General features: G+C 41.4%; 2 protein-coding genes across 15 annotated transcripts in view; one reads left to right on the top strand and one right to left on the bottom strand.

The window, feature by feature from the left end:
• PLPPR5 (phospholipid phosphatase related 5) overlaps positions 1 to 14687 on the bottom strand; it is a 211675-nt gene that overhangs the window by 98678 nt on the left and 98310 nt on the right. The gene's annotated exons all lie outside the window — the stretch shown is intronic.
• Positions 7778 to 14687, top strand: part of SNX7 (sorting nexin 7) — a 29777-nt gene continuing 22867 nt past the window's right edge. Inside the window, exons 1-2 of one of the 2 annotated variants that reach the window (XM_072932835.1) lie at positions 7778 to 8685; positions 14490 to 14672. In XM_072932835.1, coding sequence (XP_072788936.1) covers positions 8512 to 8685; positions 14490 to 14672 — 357 coding nt within the window. In that variant the 5' untranslated portion in view covers positions 7778 to 8511. The remainder of the gene's footprint in view (positions 8686 to 14489; positions 14673 to 14687) is intronic. The other variant, XM_030279239.4, reaches the window with a different exon arrangement.

Here is a 14687-nt window from a genome sequence, read left to right on the forward strand (position 1 = left end):
GAGTGGGAGCCAAATATAAGTCTTCCAAGCCTTGTATCATTCCTCCTGGTGGCTTGAAGGGCTTTCTGAAACACAGAGATACAAATTCACATGAAGGCATTCCTAAAGTATTCCACCCTGCTAAAGAGATGGAGTAATTCCCAGCTGGTTCAAAACCAGATGAGTTTACCACTGAGGCCCTTCCCCCTACACTCAGCTATTGAGTCTGGCCTCACCAGAGTTTGCTCATCTAAGATATAGTCTCAAAGGTGCTAGAATAGTTCAACTGGAATGTCTCTTGAGCAAAACCAAAGGTGCTTTCAGAGATGTTGCACATGGAAAATGTACCCTTTCCAACAGTTGTGTTCTCTTTATTGCTTTTTTCCCTCGAGTATATCACATGAGAACAAGAAAAATATAAAATTCTAGTCCATTTCAATAGTTTCATATACAGTTTATAAATGTGAACAATTTGGTAGCATAAATCATTTAGTCAGTTTGAAGAGAAATTTTTACAGAACGCCAAAACAACTATTATAGTATATGTGGCCACAGGCTGAGAAATGCAATCTAGCAGATGGTCATTTGCTGTCTTAAGTGATATGGCATATAGAAAAGAAAATATTATTCTGTTAATGTTTCAGAAGCTCAACAAAGCCAAAAATAGCATATAACTTTGCTTCGTGGATAAGAAAAGCACAATTGCATACTTAAAGCAGAAGAAATTGACCTCTCCAATTTCTAAACCTTTTCTGAGTATGGAGTAGGTTAAGTGCAAATACTGTACTACATGCCTCTTAAGTTCTCATATATTCCTTCCCACAGTCTTCCTTTTTGAAGTCTACAGCATCCTTCTAGCAATTGCTTATCAGAAAGATGGATAAAGAGAAATTTAATGTATTTAAGCTTTCATGTAATATGATAAAGATTAATTCCTAGGAGCTGGGGACGTACACCTACTCTCCCCTGCAGTTTCATCTTGCCTAACAACTTTTCTTTTCTCTCAGTGGTAAACAAGCACCAATGCTAGCTATAGAGCTCACTGCAACTCACCAGAACACAATATTTCAATGCCACAGTCTATCCACCAGCCTCATTTTAAACAGAAGTTCTCCTGCAAATCCACTGGGTCAACATCATCAGTGCATTGCTATCACATCACCCCTAAGTGAAAAATCTGCTGGATATAATGATGACCTAATTAAGCCCATTGTTTTCCCTCTAAGACATAGACCAATCTGGTCTTTTCCATTTTCTCACAAAAGAGAAAAACCACAGGAAGCAAATGACTGCTTGTGTTGCCACTGTAAATCACAGGTGCTGGAATACTTCCTGCCATCTGATCTAGAGCTCTGGCAGCTGCAGTCTGACCATACCATCAAAAGTCACTCTGTTCTTGGACTACATCATGGTATAAAGTCTTGAAATTTGTTTCCTCTGCTATTTTTTTCTAGAATTTGGCAACAGTTCTTCTCAGTATTTGAAGACAAATACTTCTCAGTTTTCAAGACACAAAGCCTCCAAAATTGCACACAATGCAAACACACTAAGACATGCTAAGAGGAAATTAAAAAACCTCCCATCTACAAAATTACTGAAGTCTGCTCCCCTGTGCACTTGTCTCATGCACACATTTGCCATATAGCATTCCCACCAGATACACCACAAAGCTTAGTTAATCCCAAGCATGTCATGCAGTGGTGAGGGAACAGACTGGTTTGTTGCTTTTTATGTGTTCTGAGCAATGGGAAATACTCTGCTACTTTACTGTCCACCAGAAGAAACAGATATTTTTAAATCATGAAGTCATCTGGAGGGGTTAAATATAAAATTAGGGCACATGAGTAGAACAGCTGTCTACTATACTACCAGTTTTATATGTATGTATCCCGGCAGGAAAGTTTTGAGGTTTCCTCAGATGTTTTACCTAAGAGGTAAGAAATTTACCTAAGGCACAGTGTAAAAAACATTAATTCTTCTAAAAATCTATCTCAGCTCTTTTTGAGATTTAGGCATCTTTGTTAATGGTGTTGAAAATATTTTGAGCTATTTAGCAACTTCATAACAAAGTTAGGAGAGGAAGAGGATGTCAAGGGGAAGAAGAATCTTGGACCAACTGCCAAGTTTTCACAAAAGAGCTTTTCCACACATTTATCTTTGATAATAAAACTATCCTAAAATATGGTAAACCCAGCTGTTTCCATTTTAAGCTTGACATCTTCTATGTTGGGTAAGCTCAGTGCTCACAAAGGACCCCAATATTAGTCCTTCGTATTTTTAAATTATTCATAAGCCTGCTTCCCTGATCAATCAGATTGTCTGATAAGATACATTGTTCTTTGGTCACTTCGGAGTCTCACCAGTTTCCAGATGTTTAAAACAACCTCCACTATTAATTCAATTGCATCATTTGTTTCCCAGGACCTAAAAACAGCTCTTCATACACTGAGGTTTTGCCTTATAGATTACAAAAAAAAAAAAAACAAAAAAACAAAAAAAAAAAAAAAAACAAAAAAAAACCCCAAAAACCAAAACCAAAAACCAACCAAACAAAAAAAACCCAACAAACCAAAAAACCAAACCAAACCAAACCAACCCCCCCAAAAAAAACAACAAACAGTTACAGTCTGTGCAAATGACAAGAAAGCTATCTATGAAGTAAAGAAGTAAATTCAGAATTTATTCCTGAAGACACTTCAGGTAGTCTGTCAGGCTGTGTGGATTTTCTTCAGCTCTGGCAGAGTGTAATTGTTTACTTAACCTGTATATTGATTGTAGTTAGACTGCTGGCTCACTTCCTTCAGCTGCAATTCTCATTTTGGCAGTTTCACATACATCACTTAAAATTCCTCTCTGCAGCCATGCTCTTCACATTCTTTCCTCTGGGCCATAATCTACTAAACATGACCATACTTTTATTTCTGCATTATGATGATGGGGCTTCTTAAAATTTTTCTGATCTTTGTAGAACAAAAAGTGGAAACTTTTAGCAAGAATGACCTTGAATCACTGTCCTTTACAATTGGGATTATACTACATAGTTTTATGGAAGAGCTCAGATAAAAGAGAGAGATTCTCCAGCAGTGTAGCTGCAGTATGAATTTTCTATGTGTTTTAAGAATACCTATATATATATATATGTCACTTTCTATCAGTTAATACTAAATTGTTAATTAGATTGTGTATTGTTCAAAATTTTATGTCAATAGTTCAGATGTAAATTTGAGAACTTAAAAAAAATCTCATATATAAAACTTTCTTAGTAGTCATCCTGTTAGTAATAAACTAGGGCAAAAGGCACACAAATTTTCTATCTAAAAAAATAAGTCTATTAAAACATCATGAATATGGAGTGTTAATTAAACCATGATGTGTCTTCTGTATTGGTTTAAGTACTCTCATCTACTACAAATGTACTTAGGCTCACCTACTAAAAAGTTTTGAGGGTCACTGAAAGCATGTGTAAACAATAAAGATTGCTAAATCCATACAAAGTAATTCTATAAAGGCTAATTAACCTTGAAATTGTGGCAAAACCTCTGCCTAAAGGTCAAAAAATGATCACCAGTTTGCGAAGTGTTTTCAGAGCCCTTACACTGTGCCAACTGAGATACACAATTTAAATGGATTAATTTAAATGGATTATAAACAGACACTTGTAAAGAAATTACATTCATATCAACCATTGTAATTTTTTTTTTTATTTATTTAACAAGCAGGACTACACCTGGTCATTGATAAACAGAACAACTGAAGTCCAGTATTAATCTGTTTCTCTTTACCTAGAGTTCCCAACTAGGCATGAGAAAAATTAAAACCAGAGAGAACTCCAACTCCTGTATCAAATTAATTCAATAAGCCTTTATACGTATTTAATGTATTAATATCTTTGCATACTTTCTGACTAGGAGATACTCTAGTATTTCATGCCATACAGTACAGATTGCTAAATATACACTTCCTCAAAAAACTAGGACAGCAGCATTTATTTGAAAACAGGAAACAATTTTTTCAGCAGAAGAGACAATGCTATATTAGAACAGATAGACTCTATTTCGCAACAATGCAAAGTATTACACCCCCTCACCCCCCAAAAAAATGATGCTTTCATATCTAATGAAGCTTGACAACTGGTTTTAGATATTGTAAAATATATGAGACCAAATAGTGCTTCACCTGGAATCTTTTCATGTCTAAAATTTGGCAGTAACATAACTTAAAAGGATAGCACATCTCCAGATATCGATCCTGGGTTTGTACAGCTGCAATGCCATAAAAATCATCTGCAGCTATAAAAGAGATAACATGATTATAAGTACACTACATTGTAATTTCCTTTAGGCAGTCAGAAAGAAAAAAGTCTAATAGTCTCTGAAAAAAATAAGCTTGCAGGATATCCACCATCTGACAGATGAATCATTTTACAATATTCCAATTAAAAAATCTTCCAAATTTAAATTAACAACAACAAAAATAATGCAAGAACTTAACATTACCTTTCAACCCCAAAACAAGAGTCAGCTGAAAAGCTAAGCAGCTCACAATATAGAGAGTTTTGATGTTCTAACTTCCTTGTGAGTTCAGGCAGGGAACATAAATAGTTAACCTTATTCTAAGCCATTAAATGGAGCTTACTAAAAAGCTTGCTCTAATAAATGGTATTATATGAAGGTCAGCCCTTAATTCACCATCAGAATATCTTCTGGGTGTAAACATAATGACTTCTGCTTATGCACTACACAACCCTGACAAGAATGCTACTTGACAATCCATTTCAGACCTAGAAAAACGTTCTCATTTGCGTCAAGGTGCTGAATGTCAGCAGATTCACTAACACGCTTATTTGCACTGCAGTGCTGGAACAGAGTAAAACACCATGAGCCCTCCATGCCCCGCTGCTGCCTGGCTGGGGAGATGGTGAAATGAAACAAGATTTAATCCTGTCCATATCACTGTGCAGTTGGTGCAACTTGACAAGTCAACATTAAGTATTCAACGTGGTATTGTGGCCTAAAGGGATCATATGCAGCCTGCACATAAGAGCAAAGGAATAGCTTGGTTCTGCTTCGGTGTTTGTAAATTTAATTTGTTCAAGGAAAAGCAACTCTGGAAGGGATTACTAGCTAAGATCAACACTCTTACCAAAGAAAAAGAGAACATGCAAGTAGGAATAATATTGACGTTTTTGTAATACAAAATAGCTTTTTGGGCGTAAGTGAATAAATAAAATTTGGAGGTGATTGCAGTTCAACCCCAGCATATGAGAATATTCCATTTAGTGCTCATGAGTAGGAGGGCCTGGGAAGATTGAGTATTTAATGAAAATTGCATAGGAATTTAGAAAAAAACATATTTTACAAAATGTTAAAATTTATTTAGCAAAAAGTATTGTTTCGGTGCAATACCTATTTCTTTAAATAAGTGGGGCAACAATATTCATGCTACAACATCTAATACATTGACTTAATTATTACCAAGATCTCATTCCACAGGTTCAGGGAAGGTTATCTGCAGTAAAATGTGTAAGTCCCTGGTGCCCAGGAAACATGGAGCTCGTGAATATACACACATGAAGAAAAACCAGGATTTACAGCAATGCACTTCTGAAATAAAAGTACAAGAGCCACCCGCAAATCTCCTTTGCTAAGTGTAGCTCTGTATTTACATTATCTGCAATATCTTTGAATAGAACAATTATTCAACTATTTAAAGTCATCTCTGATCCTACAGCAGGAAATGAGCACAAAGTCCCTGAGTCAGAAAAATGCTCTTTTTGCTAAAACAATGCAGGGGAGAGATCCTGGGACCCAGCATGGGTGGGAAGGTACCCTGAAGATGTATTTGCTTACTTGGCTCTTTTAATACAAATTAGTGACAACTGGGGTTGGGAGGTGGGGAGGGCAGCTGAAAATGATCACAGAACAGTCTCCTATTTTGTTTTAGCAGAGGTCCTTTTGATGATTAAACTTCCAAATGGCTGTTAAATGCAATGCATATTCTTCCAGAGTGAAGGACAATGAATACCTTTTCCATACAGATTGATACTTCAAATATAAAGCACAGAAAGATAAGCACAACAAGCAAGGAATCTAAAAATATGTCTTCTTAAGCTTGATTAATGAGCTAATAAAAAGCTATAATAAGAAAAAAATCCAATTAAAGCATCCTGTAATATTTCTCTCAAACAGAAATAAAAAAAAAACAAGAGCACAGTAAAACTTTGGAAAATTAGTATGATTCAGGCAACATCCTGAACATTCAAGTCTACAGTACATAAATTTTATGCTTTCTTTGACTGACTGTCCTTTATTTATAATCTCTGATGTTCATTGTCTGAAATTGTGGTCCTTGATGAGTTTTATTTTGTTATTGCCTCACAAGTATATCATCTGAATTTAAATAGACATATTAAAAACTTGGGCATTATACAGGTTGTAAGTACTTATTCTATTTGGAAAACCTGCAGGCCTCTAGCAGAACATGTGGAAATAAGGGCAAAGCCACTGGAAACTATATGCTATCAGCTATAGATAAATCAGAAAATACATTATCTACACTTTTTGCTGATGGACAAAAGACAGAATAGAAAATTTATATTGTAATAGTCACTTTTCAACAGTCTTTGGTACCTGAAGGTAATCAGAGGGGACAGGAGCAGCAACGACACCGGAAAGGAGGTGTAGAAGACACAGAGGTAGGCAGAGCTGGAGATGTGACCCAGGTGAGAAGCAGCCGCCCCACAAGGAGCCCCAGCACGGCCCGTGCAGCACCTGGAGGTGAGCGGCACTCAGCCCAGGGCCCGGGGCTGCCTGTGAGCAAGGCAGCACACCAAAGGAGCCCCGGGCTCCTCAGGGGCTCAGAGCCGAGGAACAGCAAAGAGCAGTAGGATAGGGACAGTCTGCACAGGGTCGGGAAGAAGAGAAGCCTGGGCATCTCGTACCAGGGTCAGCTGTTATTTTAATTCTACAGAAACTGTTTATTTGCACTTACTGAGAGGTCCTCAGGCATCAGCGAGTGTCCGGGCTCCAGGACAGGCGCATCCCACCTCCCTCTGCCGGCGGCTCCGGGCGAGACCCCTGCAGCAAACGCTGCTGGCACCGGGGGCGTGCAGCGGGCCACTGCCCCCGGCTCCTCGTCAACTTTGGAGTATTTTTTAAACAAAAATTAAAATGTCTCGGTAAACACTCTCTAATTAGGCAGACGTAGTCTTTGTCTCTTTGCACAGTTCAGTGAACGTTTGGTGTTTTTTATTTTAATCCCTTTATTTCAAGTTGTGGTTCAGGACTTCGCCGAAAACCGTGAAATATCAAATATATTTCCTCATCAGCTGCCTGCAGTGTTTCACGAAGGAATACTTTTCAAAATACTTTCGTTTGATTACGGGGCTTGCCTTTTCCAATTTAACAGCAAGGGAATCAAGATACACAAAGACAATGTTGTATCTGCCTGTTTAAGAGCCCGCCCACAACTCCTGAAATTTACATTAACAACAAAGTTGACTTCAGCTATTTCAGGCGGCGCCTGGAGAGACGTGCCCGGTTCCCCAGCGAGCAAACGCGGTCCCGCTGAGGAGCCCGGCCCAGAGTCGGTGTCAGGGACGGGCATTGCTGAAGGCCAGGCCGGGGCAGCGCTGCCTTCCCTCCCGCCGCCTCCCCTCTCGGCCCTGGCTCCTGCAACCAACAGCGCCGGCCATTGCTTCCAGCTCGGTACTGGCAACTTCCAAATCCCACAATTCCGATGGCTGTACTTTAAAAAAGGACAGCTCTGCTGCTTTTAAATGCTTGGTGTCTCTCTCCCCGCTGCTTTCCTGATGTAATGTGCCGTCACTTTGTTCTCACAAGCACATTTCTGACACCAGAGTCCCTGGCCTCAGCATCAGACACGCCCTGACCTCACGGCGAAGGGGTCCAGCTACGAGCGACATAGCGGCTGCTCAAGAGGAGCTGCACAAGAGGCAAGAGACAAAGCAGCAATGCGTTGGTTTTGCCCGCTGCCCCGGTGGCGGCACCTGAGTGCCTGCCAGGAGGGAAGAAAGACCAACCCGGAGAGCGCAGGAAAGCAAGCCTGGGTACGCCCCTGCCGGGCCCGGGGGCTGCTGAGGGCAGAGCGGGCGGGTGCCCGGGAGCGCACGGAGCTCTCCAGACCGACACTGCGCACACTTGCCAGCGCCCGCGGCCAGCAGCTGCCCCGCGGGCGGCTCGCCCAGTCCCCCGGCAGCCCCGGGGGCGGCCCGGGCGGCGTCCCCCACGCCGCCACGAACACGCCTGTGGGCGTTGAGCCGCCCCGTCCCGCCTCCGCAGAGGCCGCAGCCGCAGTCCCTGCTGTCCGGGCCTGCCGGCAGGCTCACCACCTCCCGACCCCGATTGCTCCCAGCCCTGCCCGGCAGCGCGGCCCTGCTGCCGCCGCTTCCACTGCTGCACACCGGGCGCGCTCCCCGCGCCGGCCGAGGCCAGAGCCGGGCGGGGCAGCCACCAACTGCGGTCCCGCGGGGAGCGGCTGCGGCGGGGCCGCCGCCCGCGCTCGCAGGACGGGATGGAGACCGAGAGCCGGCTGCCGGGACTGGCGCTCCCCGCCGGCGGGGAAGGGCCCGGGGCCGACTCGCGTCTCGCCGCGGGTGCCCTCGGCACGGCCCAGGGGCCGCTGCTCGCCGCCGCCGAGGTGCTGGCCCTGGACGATGAGGAAGACGACCTGGAGGTGTTCAGCAAGGTACGGCAGCGCCCTCCGCGCCGGGCGAGCTCGCCGGTACTTTGCCCCAGCGGGCGCCGGGGGAGCCGGGGTGGCGCGACGGGACGGGACGGGACGGGACGGGACGGGACGGGACGGGACGGGACGGGGCGGCTCCGCCCCGGGCGGCGATCGCGGCCTCTGCCCGCCCGCCCCTCGCCCGCGGCGCTCCCCGGTGCCGCCGGCGCTCCGCGGCGGGCCGGGCTGCCCGGGGCCGCGGGGGGGGCAGGGGCAGCGCTCGGCGGCGCCCGCCGTCCCGGGTGATTTCTCGGGCACGAAACGGAGTCGCTGCTTCGGACCAGCAGTGCGAGTCATGACTGTGCTTACCTGAAATGTGCCGTCTAATCTGGACTCGCTGTACCCTTATCATCACTTAGGTTCGTCAGGTGCCATATATGTATCTGTAAATTATTAAATAAACAACCGTGTTTAGTAATTGCAGTTGTGTTTGAGTGTAAGTGAATGTTTCCAAGTTTCAGTTTGAGTTTTCTTTTAAAAGATGAAGTCTCACACCTTCGCATGGGAGATTTGAGAAGATAATATCTGAATTTTGATGACGAGAATAAAATGAACATAAATGACAATGTATCAATGTCCACCTTCAGAGGGCACACAGCCAGGTACATGCGTGCCCGTCTGGCTGATAGTGCTGGTTTTAATTAAACCAATGAAGGGAGGTATGGCTTCCACGTATATTGTTTCTCATTTAGCACTGATTTAGTACAGGTTAAGACAAGACTTACCTCTTGTCTCCTCAGTAGTTAAAGAAGAGGGCATGTCATGGATCTGTTTGCCTTACCGAGGCAGCATCTAGAATGTAAGTGCATACAGAGAGCTAGGGTGGAAAAATGTGTATGGGGCTAGGGTGTTGTTCACCATCTGAGACTTGTGAACTGCTGTGACAGGATGTGTGCCATGGGAGAGAAATAGCAGTTACATTTCCCATTTGAAGAAGTGACAATGTATTTCTCTTCAGTGGGACAGATTGTCATAGGGAGTAAATGTGTGGTTTTTATATTTCTGTAGGTGAGAAACACTGTTGTGGTATGAATGAGTACTACTATGAATAAGGACTTCCTTCTTAGGAGCTATGTATTTAAACGCAGTAATAGAATTTATGTATGTATTGCTATGTATTTGAACTGTAATAGAATTCCTGAAACTCATGGCTTTTAAGGCCAGAAGGGACTCTTAGGTGATTTAATAGTCTGTAACTTGCAAGAGATTAGGCTAAATTTCACTAAGTTACCTGTATTTTTCTGAAGCATAACTAGGGTTGAGCTGAATTCTATTTTCCTAGAAAGCACCAGTGAATGATTCACTGAACTTGCATGCAAAACCAGTGCTAAAATATAATTTTCGTTGTTTAAGCTCACTTTTCATCCATTTCCTCTTATGGGTGAAGTTCAGGCAGTTCTGCATGAAGGTATCTGCTTATCAACACAGTGTATTGATGCTTATGCTGCTTCCATATCAAGAGCAATTCTCCTTGGGAATGAAAAATAAAAACAAGTGGAGTTGATACAAGTTACTGCTGCTTTATCACAAATATTGAGATCTTTAAATTTCTACCTGGATTTGTGCCAAATATTTTTTACATGTATGAAATCTTAACAACCGTTAATGCATGCTACATGATGAGTTATTCCTGCAAACAAGAAAATTTGTCATCTGAAAATACAGCTTTCCTTCCAAAGCTTGGATACCTGCATGTAGTGGTTGTATATATCAACCAGAAGTTCATGGTTTGTTTTCAAGTGCAATTTGAGATCTGATCTTTTGAGCTGATGAAAATCTGTGGCATTGGTTGGGCTTTACACCCTGTTTATTCATTTTCTGTATAGTCAAAGGAATCTGACAGGCTAAATGTAGTTTACAACTAAGTTTTGTAAAACCAATTTTTCCTTAACATAGTGTCCCAAGACTGCCTTGTTTTAAATTGCATCTTAATGGGGTTCCTCATGCAGTGTCTGTAAGGCAGTGGTGTTGCCTTTGCAGGCCAAGCAGGATGGCAGCAGCCACGCAGAGCTCGCTGCCTGCCACTCTCGTCAGCTTCAGCTTTCTCACTCTAGGCAGCGGAATGTGCCAGCTAACAAAATGGTGAAAAATGAGATTCTTAAGAATTGTCAACATCAATACCCTGAGTTATTACTCAGAATGTAAACACTGGGCTTTTATTTTATGAAAATCCATAGACATTTAACCTAATAGTATTATAAACCATTGACCTGGTATCCTCTGACATATCTCAAATATTAGAGACCAGCATCTTCAGCAGCTCTGATAGAGCATTTCATGATGTGAGATGCGTTTCACTTTATCCTAGTTTCCACTGCCACTGAGAAAGTTTGTAATTCTTTTCAGCAGAGACAAATTCTGGGAGCTGAATTATGAGTCAGACAGATGGAATGTTTTCAACCTGCTTTCTTCCCTTAGCTTCAAAGTATAGAGTACTGCCTGTATCACAAATACCCATTCAGTTATCTTTTGCGTTCCTTGATAACTGATACGTAGCACTGACAAAGCTGTCAGCAGTTTGGGTAATACTTAAAATCTTTAGCCTCTCTGCTTTCAAACTCTGTTTCACAGTGGTTGTCTGTATTTCATAATTACTGAAAACTTAATGATATTTCTGAAAAACATGTATATGCCACTTCAGAATTCCATAGAAATTAATTTTTCTTCAAGATTTTTCTTCGAGTTCATGAAGGATTTGAGGCAGAATAGTTCCTTGGCCAAAAAATGCACTTATAAATCAGTCTTCCTGAATCTCTTTGCTCTTTGAAGAATGCTCCAACAACCAAGCTACTCACTTGTAAGACAAACTCTGCCCCAGGCCCTTTATCTCAAGACCTGTTTTTGGATCTTAGCTTGAGATTATTGCAAGCTCTGGATCATTGCTGGGATGGATGGATGGATGGATGGATGGATGGATGGATGGATGGATGGATGGATGGATGGATGGATGGATGGATGGATGGATGGATGAATGGATGGATGGATGGAGCACAGAGGTAACCTTGGGTCAAGGACCCATTCTCTGGGAAGGAGCATTGTTTAGACAAACCCCGGGCTTAGTGTCTTCCCCAAAGAGCTGCAGTTTCAGCTCTGTGCATAGCCTGTTGTGAGGCTGCTCCAGCTGCAAGAGTGTTTTCTTCCCTTACATATTTTGGAGTGCTACTGACCAGTTGCAGTCAAATGTGAAACTGAGATAGGGTAAGTGCAAGTATTAGAGAAAGGAGACACAGAAAAGAGCCCTCATGCTGTGAGGAGCTCATTGATTTTCCGTTCCTTTGGTCTCTTGGCCAGTAAACCAAAAGGCATGAACCTGTTTGTGGACTGGCACACGCAGCTCTGCCAGCTGCTCTGTCTTGAGGGAAGGGGCTTGGAAAGAGAAGGGGTACTGCAGGTAAGAGGGGGCAGGGGAGGTGTGGGAAAGGACATCGTTTTCTGGGACAAGGCCTTGATGTTCTTTGCATGGATGAGGAGGAAGAAGGCTACACAACCTGAGAGCTGTCTGTTTTTCCTGTGCTACAAAACTCCTGCCCTCATCTCTATGCACACAGAAACAGTTCCAACCACAAAATTACAGCTGTATAGGAAATTATCATTGTTTTTTTTAACTGTGCTTCTGTGATGACATCAGGCTTAGGTCACATGAACTTCAAGAATTATTGGAAGTAAACCTGAACTATCATGAGGATAAAGAGATAGAAGCTTCTTTAAAAATCACGTGTATTTGTTTGTGTGCACGTGAATACTAGAGCTGTATTAAACAAAACCAAAGACCTGCATATTCTGTGGATTTTTATTGCCCATATTTTGTTTCTCAAAGCACATATTCATAAGCCTTTCCACATAAACATATACTTTCAGACACTCGCATGAATAGAGCAATTTTTAGTAGCAGCCTAGAAGGAAGGAAGCATTATGACATTAATGCTCCATGTAAAATGAGAAAATATGAAACACATTTACCTTGATCCAATTTAGGTTTTGCAGAGTCATTACTCCTCAAATTATAGGCCATTCAAGTCCCTTACATGCTCACATGCATTTCTCTTTCCCTAGAAACTTCCCATTGCCTCAGCACTTTGAATTGCATGGGCTGCTCTGAGCTAGCAGTCCTCATTCTTCATCTAGACCACGGGCAGCCAGTGCTAGCAGGCTCTGGGAACAGCTCTGTTTATTCTGCACGACTCAGGATAGTGTTGGCTGTATAGAAGTTGTGTAGAAACACACTGAGAAAAAGTAAAATGTCTGACAGTCATACAAAGAAGCCACTGTGTAATGTTTAAAGTGTTGTCTTCAGTCTTCTGTGTTGCTTTTGTCTCCCTGTTCAAAGAACTGCATGTAAGTGATGGGTTGAGAATGAGTACATAAGCACTTTCCGGGCATAATTCCTGGTATAAATGTCTCTTCCATATTTGTGGGAGTACATTGATAAATCCAAAGAAAAAGAACAAGGTGTTTCTTTCCAGAGAAAGTTTTGATCTGGTTGAATTCAAAAGACAAAAAGCAACTCTGACACAGTTCAGCAGCACTAAAGTGGGGTTCCCTTCATTCCTGTGGGATCAGCCTTGGGATGATGCCGTGACCCTGGTTAGTGTGGACTCGCACTATTCCAGTCCTGGCATTTGAGCAGTTTTCTCTTAAACTACATCCCTGTTCTCCTTCCTCCATAGTTAACAAGGCACTGCAGAGGGCAACTCTTTGCCACTCATACTCAGTGTATTCTAATAACACTTTTAGAAAACTTCTAGAAAATAGATTAATTTTAAAGTTTGTTATGAAAATAATTCTTTGTATTGCATATATTAAAAAAGCTGTATGCAATATTTGATACTTAAAATACAATTATTTATTTCAATTTCTTTTTTATCTCTCATGATTTATTAATTTGTTAAGCTCTTTTATGAAGTTAGTTAATTCAATTGATTTTCATAGTAACTGTATCCTTCAAGATTCTAGATTAGTAGATCGCACCCAGACTTGTATCTAAGGAAGAAGATGAGATTTCTGGCCCATTTCTAATTTCCACCTCATTTCTCAGCAGTTGAGTGAGCACTATTGAATGTACTAGCAGAAGCAGCTGTTATGGGGACATATTACTGAGTTCTGTGGAAGTGGTCAGTGGTATCAAAAAGAGGTTTTTCACTTCAGCAGAACAGTGGTTTGACTTTTTTTTTAGGAATTAAGCAGCAAATTTGTACTGCATCCTTACTTGCTGTTTTCCTTAAGAAAAAAAAAATTAATTTATGTACCTTTAATTTTTTTCCATTTCAAATTTTATTGTAAAATAAATACAAACTGAAATATCCAATTCCAGTAAAAAATCTGATTTGGATTACCTTAGTTTTTTGAATAATCTTTTTTTATCCATCCTGTTCAGGTAATTAGAGATATTTCAAACATCGTAAGTCCTCAGTAACTGACTTCTAACAATTTTAATAAAACTGGTAAGTACCCTACACAATTAATGGGTGCTTCATTCATAACTAATTTTACTATTCATAGGTAAGTTCTCTTTCTAGCTATGCATAACATTCTTCTCAAATGGTAGTATTTTGTTCTTTAATCCATTTTAGAATAAATCTAATTTCTTACATCCTCACCAAAGCAAATACTGAAAAGGATAATAGATTTTCTAGGTACTACATAATTCTTTCATCTGCTCCAAGTTTTATCTGTTCTGTCAGATTATTTTAAAGGTTTCCATTTTAGCATCAGAGACGTGTTTGTATGCAAAGATTATTGATATGGATGTCCTCATGTCTTATCTGTAGGATACATCTCTGACTGAGGTAAACTCATTCAGTCCTTCAGTGCCAATATCCCCCTCATCAATGATAAACCAGTATAAATTTGAAGATGGGCCAGAATTAAGAGATCTCTTCATTACAGTCGATGATCCTGAAAGCCACATTACAGCCATTGAAACATTTATCACATACAGAGTAGTCACAAAGGTAAGTATCTATTCA

This window comes from Taeniopygia guttata, chromosome 8, assembly GCF_048771995.1.
Source record: "Taeniopygia guttata chromosome 8, bTaeGut7.mat, whole genome shotgun sequence".
NCBI lineage: Eukaryota > Metazoa > Chordata > Aves > Passeriformes > Estrildidae > Taeniopygia > Taeniopygia guttata.